Source organism: Rhinolophus ferrumequinum, chromosome 25, assembly GCF_004115265.2.
Source record: "Rhinolophus ferrumequinum isolate MPI-CBG mRhiFer1 chromosome 25, mRhiFer1_v1.p, whole genome shotgun sequence".
In the NCBI taxonomy this organism is placed as follows: domain Eukaryota; kingdom Metazoa; phylum Chordata; class Mammalia; order Chiroptera; family Rhinolophidae; genus Rhinolophus; species Rhinolophus ferrumequinum.
Window position 1 is genome coordinate 11605846 of NC_046308.1, and position 14723 is coordinate 11620568.

Consider the following 14723-nt stretch of genomic DNA (forward strand, 5'->3'; position numbering starts at 1 on the left):
TTGACATTGCCCTCCTTATCTCTTGCATGGACTATTATCCAGAACGTCGCCCATTCGAATCCACCTTACATTCTGTTGCTAGGATAAACAACCTAAAGTACAGCACTTTCCTGAGTCTAAAATGCCCTAAGCCCTCCTGCCAAAAGTCATGCACATCATGACCTCCAGACAACCTTCACTAATCCCCACCAGCAGACACATCTTCTCCCCACCATGGGCCCCTGCATAGTGGTATCATTTTATAGCTTTTCTCATATTTTGTTTTATAAAAATTATTTTATGAATGTTTCTCTGGCAATTCTGTGTGTCTCTTAAGGCAGAGAGCATCAATTACATTTTTATCCCCAAAAGTGTCTTTTATAGTGCCCAGTCCAGAACTTTTTCACATAGTAGGCACTCTCTTTAAGTGCCGGCTAAAATGAATTGCACCTACTTCTTCATCCTCCTGTGACTCATTCAGGGGTCCATTTCGTGTCTCTTGGAAAAGGATTTTTTTCATTTTTCGGTACTGTAGGTTATCTAGTTCCCGAACAGCGTCTTTTGTCCTCTGGATGAGGTCAATTAGGACACGTAGTGGCCGGTCTCGTCGAACAAAGTCATGCTAATTGAGGCAAGAGAAAATAACAAAAACTGATCATGAGAAAACATATTTTTAGGTGCAAGATGTAGATATAGGAGTAAAGGGACATAAAACAGTTCTATGGATTTGTAGAAATAACAAGATATGATTTTCATTTCATGTAGCCTCTGCTAGTATATGAAGCTCATAACAAGATAACTATATGCTTTTCTCTTTTCTCAATCCCCATTTTTGTGGACTGTCCTAGGGTTTACATGAGAATTCTTGAGTTTCACTTTATCATACAAGTAATAACAATGACTAGAACTTTAAAGAGTAGCTGAGTGGCTTATAACTTTCAAATCTGAAATTATATAACAAGCAAAAGCCATGCAGAAGTATAGCATATTCTTGTTATAACCTGCCTCAATCCGCCTCCCCACCCTATTCTACCCTTTTAAAAACAGACTTGCGTATGTTTTGTTTTCTGTTTCTGTGGTCATATGAGTATATAGTGTATGCTTGAAAATATGACAGCTGTTCAACTTCTTCAGAATTTGGCAACTTCATCTTCTCTTTACAGAGTTGTACCACCAGAAAGAAGGGAAAAGGGCCTCGGAGGGGTGAAAAGAACTGCCCCTGAATCCATAAACTTTTCTTGGTATAAATGGCCCCTACTTTCAATATGATCAATGATCTTTAACTCATATCCTGGTTTCTTGGTTTTCAGCCTATAGCAGGTTCAAAAGAGGGCATAAAAGTGAGAGAAAAAGAATTGGGAACTATTAGAGGTAGGGTTATTTGTTGTAAAAAGAAGTACACTTTGAAAGTTCTCTGACGGCCTGACAGAAGAAAAATTCCATGATGAACACACTGACCAACCAACCAAATAAAAATGAACAAATGTTTGTTGGCTATTTTGTAAAGGGGCAAGCACCCCTCATATATTCCTTTTATACTTCAAGAGTTCACTAAACACTACTGTTTCTGAGCTATTAAGATGTGAAATTATGTTCGTTGTACTTTCTTTAGAAGGCAGGGAAGCACATCACATATTTTGACAAGATTACCACAGAAAATGATCCAAAGTAGGAGGATAAAGTTTTGTTTTTTTTAAACGAAAAGGTTCAATTATGTGGAAAATTCACTTAAGTGAAATTATAATTTGAAGATATTGGGGAAATGAGATATAATGTGGTAAGCCTTAGATGATGGAATGGATTTAATTTCTTTGTAAGTAAAACAGATATAAAGAGGAACAGAACCATTGTGAGAAAAAGAAAAAAAAATCTACATGTCTTGTTGTTCTTCACCCTGACTTTGCCGTCAGGGATGTTGTGGCTTTTGCTCCTGCTTTTATAAAATATCTCTTCCTCTGCAAAGAGTCCTTTCTGAAGATGCAGCACCATTTCCGGAAATAAGTGTAGCCTGCATATTTCAAGATGAGCACGAAAGGGAGAAAGGAAATTATTTTGCTACTCTAGTGCTTGCAATTATACAAGAACAAATCGGTTTTTAGTAAACTTCAAGCTATAATTTTAGGATTACTGAATTTTAGAGCAGGAATCACTCTTAGAAATTCTTTTATTTTCAAGGTGAGGAACTTAGGCTCAGAGAGGTTATGTGATTTACACAGCTAAATAGTGGAAGAGCTAGGGCTGCAACCCAGGTTTCTTTATTTTGGGGTTTGTTTTCTGGTAGCCCATTATCTTTCTAAAACATAGATTTGATCATGTCATTCATTGTGACAGATACTGTGTCCCATCTCCCCCCTATTCCAACCTCTTTTCCTTGCTTTCCTTAATGTAAGCATGAGAAAATAAAAGGGTTGAACTCCAGCCTTCTTTGCAGTTACAGATAACAATGTGACTGAGGTCTGGCCAATGAGCTATAGGCAGAAGTCCCTGGGGAAGGCTTTGTTTTCTAGAACAAAAAGGTAAGGCACATGAAGAGAAGGCAGTTTGCCTTTTGCCCTTCCTCCTTTTTCCTGCCTGGAATGAAAACTTGAGTCCTGGAGATGCAGGAGCCATTTTGTGACCAAGATAAAAGCCACATGCTAACCATGGTAAAGCAGGAAGACAGAAGGAGCTTGAATCAGTGACCACACTTTGAGCTGCTTATATAGCTCTGGACTGCTTATAACAACACCTCCTTTCCCAGTGTAATGGATTTCTAAGTGTATGAGATAATCAAACCCTTACCTGTTTTAGCCTTTTAAAACTGATATACTAAGTATCTTAAAACCATCTCACTGTTTCCAGGTCTTCTACAGCCTGTACAGATTCCTGCCTATATTTCTAGGCTCAAATCTAGTCATGCCTACTCCTCATTCCCAACCGATGCATACTGTATTTTAGATAATTCTTGCCCCATGCCATGTGTTTCACACCTACATGCTTTTGCTCATGTTCTCTTTGTCTACAACCCCATCTTCTGTTCTCTGAACTCCTACAATAAAAGGTTCTCCGATTCTTTTAAAAGAATTATTTGATTGTTCTTGGAAATAGGTTTACTTTAAACATCTAAATAATACAGAAAAAGGCATAAAATAAAATCACCCAAAAGATATAAATATCATTAAATTATGGAATATCATTGTAGACATTCTCTTTCTCTCAGAATGATGAATATCTAGAAATAATTTTACATGAGAATCTTATTAGACATGCTAATTTTAACATTAATCTATTAAATTAAGGTATACTTAAATTTAACAGAATTACAAGAGACTGAAGTTATAAAATAATCGCTTAACTCTAGTTATAATTTCTTCACCAAGAATTACTAGTTCCTAAAAGATTCTCTAAAGTAAAGGGGAAAAAAAAGATTATGTAAAGCTTTAAGAGACTGGAGTTATTTTTGTGTTTTAAAAAAACAATGTATTTTACGAACTATTACTAACCATCTACTCTGAAAAATAAGAAAATTAGCACACTTACATTTCTTTCCTATCCCGAGTTTTTTTCTAGTCTCATTGTTTTTTTTACATTGTCAATGTTTACAACATTTACATTCTGCTCTGTAACCATATCAGTGATTTTACCTTAGTTCTATATTTAAATGGATTCAATGCGAAGCTGACATTTTAACGTCAGAAAGAAAATGTGAAGAAAAAAACAGATTATTTAAAAATATTTAGGAACAACTAGATAGCTAACTGGGGAAAGAAAAAAATTGAATTCCTTATTCTAAATTTCTGCATGACCTTCCCAAAAAATCCAGAATAAAGAATGTCCACAGAGAAATACGAATAAAAAAAAATATTTGCAAGATCTACTACAAATTAATAAGGAAAGAAACCCAACAGACAAATGAGCAAAGATCATAGTGTGTTCACAGAAAAGGAAATAGAAATGGCTTTTCAAATATGAAAGATGCTCAGCCTAACTCACAATAAGAAACACAAATTAAAACTACCATGAAAAAAAGTTTCTCACTGATCTGACTAGCAAAGTTTGGTACTCGTACTTTGTTAGTGTAAATTGGTACAACGTCTTTGGAGGACAATTTGGCAATACCTGTTTAAATTTAAAATCCACATACTCTGATTACCAATTCTACCTCTAGGAATCTATTCTTTAGATATCTGTATACAGGTTCAAAATGACACATGGACGTGGATATTTACTGTAGTGCAGTTTGTAATAGCAAAAGATTACAAACACCATAAAGGAGTTGGTTAAAAAGGTTATGGTCATTCTGAGAATATTATGGAGCCATTAAAAAGAATGAGGTAGATAGATATGTAATAATACAGAACAATACCCAAAACACACTATAAAGTTAAAAAATCAAGGTAAAAGTGTTTATAGTTTGTATCACTGGTGCAAAAACTAAAAAGAAATTACTTCCACATGCAAAAATTATCTCTAGAAGGACATGCACAAAATTGGTGACAGTGGTTGCTAACTCTAGAGAGGGACCTAGAATGATAAAGGAGTTTTACTTCTCACACTCTACCTTCCACTGTATTTTTACCATCTGAAATTTGTATTACCTATTCAAAATGAAGAATGTAGTCTCTTTACCCATGCAAAATAAATAATAAAAAAATTTTTTTTTGCCAATCTGACTTCAGTATTCACCACCAGTCCTTTTACCAGTTTCTCTTCTAATTCATTCTTTCTTCCTTCTTCCCTCCCTCTCTCTTTCTCTCTTTTTCTTTCTCTCTTTTTTGTTTCATCTCTAGATTGGATTTTGCTACTGAGTAATTTTTTTTTCCTTTTAAGAAAATAAAATTGCCTCAAGTTGTGAGGCTTGAAAATGTCATCCATCTTTATAATTGAAGGGCATCTTAGCTGGGTCACAAATCATTGGCTTACATTTTTGTTTCCTGAGAACTCTGTAAACATTGTTCTATTGTTTTCTGGCTTTGAGTGTTCCTGAAGTGCTAAATCTGAAGCCAACTGGGTTTTCCACACCAAAATATTTTTTTTAGTCTCTTTGTATGAAACTTCCTTTATTCTTAGAATTCAGAAATTCATCATAATATGATTTGTTGATCACTGAAGATCAGTTTTATGGTCTCTCTCCCCAGGGCTCTGCTTAAATGTCACCTTCCTAGAAAGGCCTTCCCTAACTCCTTATCTAAAACAGTAGTTCCTGTCACTCTTTAACTGTGTGTGTAGCTTTGCTTGATTTTTCTGTAAAGAATTTACCATCACCTGAAATATTATCAGGTATTTTATTTGTTTGTTTTTATACTCCTTCATTAAAATGTAGGTTCCATGAGTTCAGGAACTATCTTTTTTGTGTGTACTATTATATTACTTTTAGTGCTTAAAACAGTGCTCAGCACACAGCAGACATACAGTAGATATTTGTTGAATAAATGGTGGGATCATTTTATTTGGCCCACCAAATTAAATAAAGCCTATATCAAATCAAATCCAATCCAATTCCAAATATTTATTTCCAAAAAGTTTTCTTCAGATATATCTTTAAATATTCCTGTTCTGTGTGTTTTGCATTCGTCTTCAGAAATAATAGGTTGGCATGTAGCTCTCCTTTGTTTTTCATATATATCATCTTCTCTATAATCATCTTTAGAATTTTTTCTTTTGCATTTAATTTTGTTTTATTTCCCTAAGTCTATCTACCATTGGAAATACCCTAGAAGGACTGGTTTGTTATATTAGTTTGTTACTTTTGATTTTAATCATTCATGTTTTGATTTTTCTCTTTTATGTCTTTCTTTACTTCTGCCCACTTGCTTTTTATATCATTTTGTTGTCTACTGCCCTAAAAGTCATCTTTCAATCCTTGTAGTATCTTGAAGTCCCTCCCCCCTTAATTTTAATACAGCCCAAATTTATCGTTTTTCCTTTATGGTAATGTTTTTTGTGTCCTTTTAAAAAAAAATCTTTGCCTACTTCAAAGTAATAAAGATGTTACTTTACCTTGTATTACCTGGTGTTTGTTCTGGTTGCCATGTTTCCCTCTAGAAATGTGGAGCTATTTGCTAAGGCATATAGAATAGTGACCGAGCCAAAGTACTCTTTAATTATAAAGATAGCTGGTATTTTTAAGCTTCACAAATTTAGTCAATGCAATCCTTCTGTTTTCTTAAATTAAACAAAGAGTTGAAAAATATACGTAGAGAAAAAGGTTGAAGAAATCTGGACTATTTTGTGCCCAAGAAAAGATATTTATATTGTAAGAGATTCCCACATATTTGACTGATATGGATGGAACACATTGGCTATGTATAAAGTCTACAATAAGTTGTTACATGAAAAGAGATACTCAAAAATGAGATGTTTAAGTCAAATGAATGCTGTAACATGATACTCTCAACACCAATATGTGCGATGTAATGCTATGTAAATGTCTGCTTTATATATTTATCATATATCCTCATTGCCTGATGATTTGGCAACAACCTAAGTGAAAATCTCAGAGCTGTCATTTGAACCATTGGCAGGCTCTGTCCTGAAAACACTGTATTAAATTTCATGCAGATATTAGCCATTGGGACATCACAATAATGATCAGAGCAAGGAGAAATATTCTTTGTCATAAGTCAAAAACAGGGGTGGGGGCAAAAAAAACAAGAAAAAGGCAGAGAAAAAAACAATCCACAAGGAATATATAGCATATACATTGCTATAATCTTGCTATTTCTATGCCTAGCTACTATCTTGGATAAATGACCTCGCAGCACGTTCTAATCCAGTTTGTCATGATTAGCTGCCACAGGAATGATTTACTATATTCCACTACAACATGACTTTAAACCCCCCTCCTCAAATATAAATTTGAAAAATTACCCGTAATAGTTCCACTGACGTTGGCCTTTCCTGAGGTATTTTCTGCAAGCAGTAATCAACAAAACTCCTAAAAGAGTCTGTCCTGTATGTACAAATACATCAAAAGAAAATGAAATCAGGGTCTATAGAACACAGGAATTACATAAAATAATTTTCATTCAAGGGAAAATTTTACAGTTATGGAGATTTTTATTAAAATATTTTTGGACTATCAGGAGAGCTGGATGATTTTCAAATTTATGGTATCTAAAATTAATTCGTTTGGCTAATGAATGTGGACACTTCAAATTAGTCAACACATAAACATGTCATATATAAGCAAGGTCAAATCGTAATACACATCACAAAGTGAAAATACTATATTTACATATAATAGTTTTGTATACATTTTTCTCTCCAAAGACGATAACTCTCATGCCTATATTCTTCATGACTCGTGGGTGACTCTTCCATCAACCACAACCTATAACCAATACTAAAATTTGAAGCATAAAAGTCAGAGAACCTAGGAATATGCTTCCTGGATAAAAATACTTCCTGTTGCGAAAATTCCATTTTGTCCACTTTCTTTAAAATTCCCCCTTTTCTATAACTGTTGTGGCCCAAATGGTTATCAAAATATCATAATGTTCAGCAAGGAACATTACATCTTTTGAATAGATAGTACATGTTCTGTCTCAAAACATTTAAATATAAACAGAGTAAAAAAAAAAATTGATACCTGCAAAAATAATGACATCAACGAGGGTTGATGTCTTCTCTGCTTAGAAGTGGTAAGAGCTGAGATGATCAATACAAGACTGTCATGACTTTAGAGACTAGAGTTGTTAGAAAGGTAGCAGAGCGTATTCCCTGTAGAATTTCAGTTACTACATACATGAAGAACACAGTACAAGCCATAGAGAGGGCAGAAATCAAAATGTGTGTGTGTGTGTGTGTCCCGTTAATGCCAACATCACCTTTCATAACCTACAATGAAGAAATAAATGCTTTCCAGGTCAGATATTTAAAATGAAATTTAATGCAAGTCCAAATACATACGGCGATTTACTTAGAGATTTGAAATGATAGCAGAGTCTTACCATTCATTAGACTGTAACGTTGGAGAGTCATTCTGGGCAATGTGATATAAGGCACTCATTGCATTCATGTTGAAAAGGGGCGGCTTCCGTTCCGCTGAAAGAAGAAGAAACACAATAAAGCAGTTCTTGAAAGAAATCAGCAGATAAATAATGAACTATGTGCAAAGCTTTGCTGCTAACTCAACAGCTCGTTACTGTCATGCCACATAATCCACTTATTTTAATCTCTAAGGATGGCCCAGGATAGCCATTCAGAAGAAGCTGCTGGTCACCTTACTATACACTGACAAAGCTCCTAACAGACCCATTTCAAGAGAGTAAAAGAAAAATTTCTCATCTTTTTCATATGTCTTCAAAAGGCTAGCCTTTGTCTATCTTCTCACAATAGGTAGGAACATTGTGAACGAAAAAGGGGCTATGTAGAAAACCTGACACGCTCATTGGGGGCTACTTGGCAGGCCTGACAAGCTCACTGACCAAAACTAACCACATGTGATGCTCTGATCATAAATTCCTAAGCGGGCAGGTCATGGTGGGTAGTCACGCCCCAGGCTTTAGCGTCCTTTTTCTTTGCTTTAAGCCAGCCCTGTCCATTGTGCTTGTGCATCTAGGTTAACATATCTTTGAAATGCCAGAGGAATCTTCTTTTCCAGACCCCTTGGAGGCTTAAATACCCTCACAAGAGCAGGTTCACCAAAATTCGTCATTGTTATCTGTTGTCCCCATGCCATCTTTATTTACTGTAAATGTTAAATGTTAATCATCCTGTATCCACAAATGTAAAAGAAGAATGTGTCTCTCCATTTTGCTTTTTATCCAATTCCAGAGATTTCCCTGCTTTGCCTTCTCTCGCCTCCTTAATCTAGCACCAGTGGATTTCATGTAACTGTCCTTATGTTTTCTTCTTTGATTCTAAATGTATAAAAAGAAATGTCAAACTGCCATTCTTCGGACCTTTTTCTCAGTCCATTCAGATCTTGTTCCAAGCATGTCCTCTGTTTGGCTCAAATAAACTCTTACAAAAATTTTCTTTAGGTTTGGATCATCTTATGTTGACATCTTCCTGTATATGTGTTTTAATTCAAAAATGTGTATTCATGGAATAATTCAGAAAGCACAGAAAAGTGGAATGAAAAACATTATTATGGAATGGAACATGTTAAACATCACTAACAGAGTATGGGAGACAAAATACTTCACTTTAATAAACACTGAAGGTTCATCCAAGCTAGAGAACTGGTATGGGTGGAGGTAGAGGGAAAATGGGAGAGAAGATAAATAATAAAAAAGGATTGGTTCATCCCATTCGAAAGAGAAACTCAGTGAATCAAGTATTTCTTCATTAACTCCATCCCAGTCTCCCATGAGCTCTTCTTTGGAATTTGTGAAGCTCTTGTTTACTTTACTGCTCATTTGGCATGTCCTCACACCTACCGCATTTACATAAATATATAAATCTGTCCTTTCAAAGAAAGTCATACGCTCTCAGAGCAAGATCTTATCACCCAAATACTCTTATTCTTGTATCTATTCCTCGAGAACGTGTAATAAGATGCTATTCACATGTTAGGTGCTCCATTTGTTGACCAAAGGAAAGAAACAACGTTCTAGTTCTGAATACAGTAAATTTTATGCTATTTATTAGTTATGTGTCATAGGAGGTAAATCACTATCTCATTCCTATCCTAATGGATTCTTCATATAGTCCCAGTTTGTAATTCATAATCTGATCTCTGGTTTCACCAGAGCATCTCAATTTTTAAGTAAAGATTCTTCTATTAACCACTTTTAAAATGGTAAATTTTATTCTATGCAATTCTAAGAAACAGAATAAATACTAAGGACAGAAGTGATGGGGGAGAGATTTTTACTCATGGGAGGAAGAACTTGTGAAAAGCTAGAGTGGTCCAAATCAACACCCACTGCCCTAACCCCAATGAACAATGTTGAGAGCGGTGAACTTTAAATCACTGGCAGCACTCAGGCAGAAGGCAACTACACTTACTCATCTGGGATACGTTAGAGGAGCCTCTTCTAGGCTTGACTAAATGATCTCTGATACCTTTGAACTGTGTCTGCAATTCTGCAAATATTTATTAATCTCTCACCAGCCTACTTCATACTCACCAAATAGCTACCAGTATTATGGGGACATGAACAGCTAACAAGTGGAAGTTTGTAAGTTGCAGTGTGGACAAATCGATTTGTATCTGTTTCTAATGCAGAAGAGAAATAAGTGGTTCAGGTGGGTTTTATTTTTCAGGAAGTAGACTCTAGAAAGTTTCTAGAGCTTGGCCTTCTGACAACTTCAAAGCCATGGGGAACTAGAAACGCATTATGTAACCAACAAGGGCTTCCCATCATTCTTAGGACAAAGTCCAGATCCTCAAACATAGCCTACTGGCCTTTCCTGACCTAACCTGGGCTAGCTCCAGCACCTCATTCCGAGAAGCAACCTCCTCCCCTTTACCCTTTGCGTGTCATCTTCTGCTTCACTGAGAGAACCAAACTCAGAGCCTTTCACACATGCTGCTTTCTCTGTTTGGACTCCCCTCTCACTTTTGTTCCCTCAACTTTTTATCTGGTGAATTCTTGCCAATCTCTCAGGTTTTATCTTAAATATAATTTCATTTCTGCACTAATTTAATAAATACTTACTCAAGGCTTATTATGCTTATAACCACTTCCTCAGACCAGGTCTCCCACTAGATTTTTGTCATCGCAAATTAGATTTTTCCTTTCTATCACCTATGACAACCCAAATTAATTATTTGTGTAATCCTTTATTTAATGTGTGTCCTCTTTGCTAGACTTCATGAGGGCAGGGGCCATGGCTTATTATATTCATCTTTGTATTTCCAGTGCTGTGCGCAGCACCTGGTATTTCTTTTTAGTGGCCAAAACAACCTATAAAAAGAAATAAATGAAAGTAAAGCAAACTAACGCAAAAAATAAACTTTGTCAGCCAAGAATCTTTGTGCAGCATGAAGCCACAAAGTGACTGAGACGAGACGAAGTCATGGGGCTTATGTCAGATACTACGTGATGGCTTCATTCACTATCAGAAGGATAGGAACCCTTTCACTCACTGGCAGAAAGTATAAAATTCAAGCTGCTCAGAAGAACACTGAATTGTTCCAGAGAAACAGCAGGGAAGGGGGACTAAAGAAAGAAGAAAATCGAAATTTAGAAAGAGGAGGATGAAAGAACAAAAACAACAAAACCCAACTCAACAGGGACAAGATGGGCGGTCGCTCAGATCTCAAGCAGGAATGGGGAGCGCAACCAAACTGTGGGCACCCTCTCTGTGAACAAGACAAGATAGCCGGTCACGCAATGGTAGAAGAGCTCTAGTGTAGAGAAGCACGTGACTAAAGGTATTCCAAACACAGCACAGCTCTATGGCCTGGGAAGCTTTCGCTAAATATTACTTTCAGATGGTCTCACACATGTTCAAGTCCTTTGCCAGATGCAGTACATAAATCCTCTGAGTCATGGTGACAGGACTCACAGCTAATCCAGAATATACTATAGAGCAAGGTTTGGCAAACAGTGGGCCAAACTCAGCCAGCAGCCCGTTTCAGTAAAGTTTTATTGGAACACAGCCACACCCAGTCGTTAATGTAGTGTCTGTGGCTGCTTTAGTGCTCCAATCGCAGAGTTGAGTCGTTCTGACAGAGAATGTGTGGCCTACAAAGGCTAAAGAACTGATCTGGTCCTTTACAGAAAGTTTGTCAACCTTTACTATATAATAGTAATATAAAATACGGATAAGCTTTTACATAGGCTAGTACTGAGAGTGGTTTTGAAGTTATCCTGTGATATGTAAGCCACATTTTTCAAAAGAAAGAAAAAGCGTGGAAGCATTAAAAGCTGAATTAAGTTAATTTAAAAAAATTGTGATTTCTACTTAATTTAAAGACAACAATCAAGTTTTTGTGTTTTATGAAGTCAAGTTCAGGAAGGTCAGTTCCATGAAGCTTCGGGACTCTGCTCTATTTGGCAAAGCCCACGTTAAACCGGAGCCCCTAGATTGAGCTTTCTTTTAATGAGGAAGGTCAAAGAGTGCCCTTTCTTTAGATAAATACTTCACGAAAAGGCAGCAGATTTCTTAGGAGCCAATGCCATTGACAACCATAATAATTAATGCTAATAATAACTGCCACCATTTGTTGGGTTCCTATTACATGTCAGGCATTCACTTTAGGTAGGTTACGTATTTTATTCATAATTCTCACAATCACTTGGCAATAGAAGCACTGTTATTCAAATTTCCCAACTGAAGAAACATTGGGTCAGCTAGCCTGAGTAATGAAACCAACTCATGCAGTAAGTAGCCAAACTGGGAGTTCCACCCAGTCTTGGAAGACTCCAAGGCCCATGTTTTTTTCACGAGGCCTCAGTGCCTCTTCAGTAACCCTGTGCATTTTGTAACGGATAGTTGTAGTATTTCAAAATGAAAAAAAAAAATTAGAAGAAGGAGCTTTAAACGACTGAATAACACAACAGCCATCACAACATTCATTTAGGAACAGATAAACAATGAGTGGCTAACTTGGTAGAAGGGAATTCTTGGCAAAGAAGGGAGGTAACAACATTTACATTTTTGTGCTTTTTTTCTTCCCCTGGAGACTTCATTTCTGAACGCAGTCAGTTCCCTATCAGTGCTGATGGACCCTTTGCCAGCTTCTACCATGATCTTCGCTGGTGAACTAAGTGTAGTTTAAACAAAAGAGCATCATATTGACTTCTCCTGAAATAATCTTGAAAAATAAAATATCTGGTGACTGGACGATTTCATTGTCCAAGAGTTTTCCAAGGATTCATGCATTTAAGTAGTTCTTTCAGTGGAAGATCAATTTAGCAAAAAATAATTTGTAAAACAGGCTTAACCACTTAGAAACACTAGGGCTTGCTGCAGAGAGACAGTGCCAGAAACATTTTCCTGCTCTATGATGTTACCTCAGCAATTCAACTTACAGATGAGGGGTTTTTTAAAAATATACACTATTAAAGAAGAGATATCATAAGCAAAAGGAATAACACATTATTCAGGTACTATCCACAACTTTCAATGTAATTTCAATATTAAAAGTTCAATTTAAAATATACCGTTTATACCTGGAATTTCATTAAACCTCAAACATACAGAAAACGTAGAAAAATCATTGCTTAGGGTTATACATGCAACAGTTTAATATTCTTTTATATAAAAACACCCTTCTTTTAAATGCCAAGGAGATAGCGATATATGGTAAAGTTGTTAAAAAGGTACTTATATATTACCAATATAAGTTTTGAATAATTGCTGAGAAGTCAAATGTCCTTGGTAACAATTTTGTTTTATGAATATTAACTGAGCACGTACTATCTCTCATCTGTCTCTGAACATAAGATGCCATTGACTGTAAGATGTGCCACTATTTTATGTGTAAGTTAGGAAAAAAAAATAACAAAAACAGGAATTAATCCTGTGTGTCAGTGCAATCAACTATAATTGAACATTTGCTGTGTGTACTACATTAAACACTTCCCATACGTTATCTTATTGAAGTCTGACAATACTTAGGATATATGTGGTGTTATCTTAGGTAAGAAAACTGAGGCTTAGGGAAATTAAGAAAATTGTCCAAAGTCTCATAGTCTGAACCAGCTTGTTATACAACTCCAGGACGTGTCATTCAAGCCCTAAACTATGTGAATGGTCCCACCAGCTAAGTATTGGTAAAACCAAGATTTAAATCCAGGGTACCTAATTTTAAAACTTACTCTGTACTGCTAATTCTGCTACACAGAGAGTAGTGTCTTTGTGGTTTTTTTCTTTAATCAAAAGAATATACATTTATTTCTAATTTTAAAAAAGTTCAATTATTCGATATTTCAAATACATAAAAATTTGCATAATATTAAAGCAGGCACCTACCACTTAGATTTATCATTATTTTGTCATATTTCTTTCAGATCTCTTTTCTTCTAAAAAAATAAGAAAGCTAATATAACTTTATTCATCTTCCTCCCTCCAGAGAATTTACTATTCTGAAATTTTATCTTTTACATTTATGTTCTTATGTTTTATTAGTGTATATATATATGCTGATAAATAAATAAAGCTCTTTATAAAATTTTCATAATTGGCATCATAATGTATTTATACTTGTGCAACTTTCTTTGTTCACTAAATACTCAATGTTATGGGTTCTGAGATTTACCCATGATGATAAATGTAGATCCAGGTTATCCCTAACCCCAATGTAGTATGCCATAATTAATTTATCCATTCTTCCTTGGTAAGGATTTAGGTTGTTTCCACCTTTTCTGGCTTCTACAAACAAGACTGCAGCTTTTCCAGTGCACACGCATAAAGAACTGAAATGTTGGGTCACTGACACTGCCCTTCATCAGCTTTACTCAAAGTTGCCAATTTGCACTCCAAAGTAGTTACACCAACTACATTCCTGCCAATACTGTGTAAGAGTCCCTGTTTCCTTAGCAGCTTCCCCAAATCTATTATCCTCAGACATTAAAACCTTGCCAATCTGATAAGTGTGAAATGGTTTTAACTTGCATTTCCCTGATTACTAATAGGCTGAGTATCTTTTGTTGTCTATTAAGGTTTCCTTTTCAATGAACTGCTTGATCATATACTTTGCTCATTTTTCTGCTGGCTGTTTGTCTCTTTCTTTTTGATAAAGAAATTTAATTAAAAAATTGTAAAAGTTCTTTAGAAATTCTGGACCAACACTGTTGGTTAGCTATTTTTCAACTACTTTCTATTAGTCAATGGCTTGTCTTTTATTTTTTGTGTTTTGCACA

The 14723-nt window shown here is 35.6% G+C and overlaps 1 protein-coding gene across 2 annotated transcripts in view; it reads right to left on the minus strand.

Moving 5' to 3' along the window:
- Window positions 1-14723, minus strand: part of TAOK3 (TAO kinase 3) — a 145858-nt gene that overhangs the window by 44475 nt on the left and 86660 nt on the right. For both annotated transcript variants that reach the window (XM_033097872.1, XM_033097873.1), the window contains exons 10-12: window positions 7911-8004; window positions 6829-6910; window positions 434-601 (exon numbers count right to left, since the gene is read on the minus strand). In XM_033097872.1, coding sequence (XP_032953763.1) covers window positions 434-601; window positions 6829-6910; window positions 7911-8004 — 344 coding nt within the window. The remainder of the gene's footprint in view (window positions 1-433; window positions 602-6828; window positions 6911-7910; window positions 8005-14723) is intronic.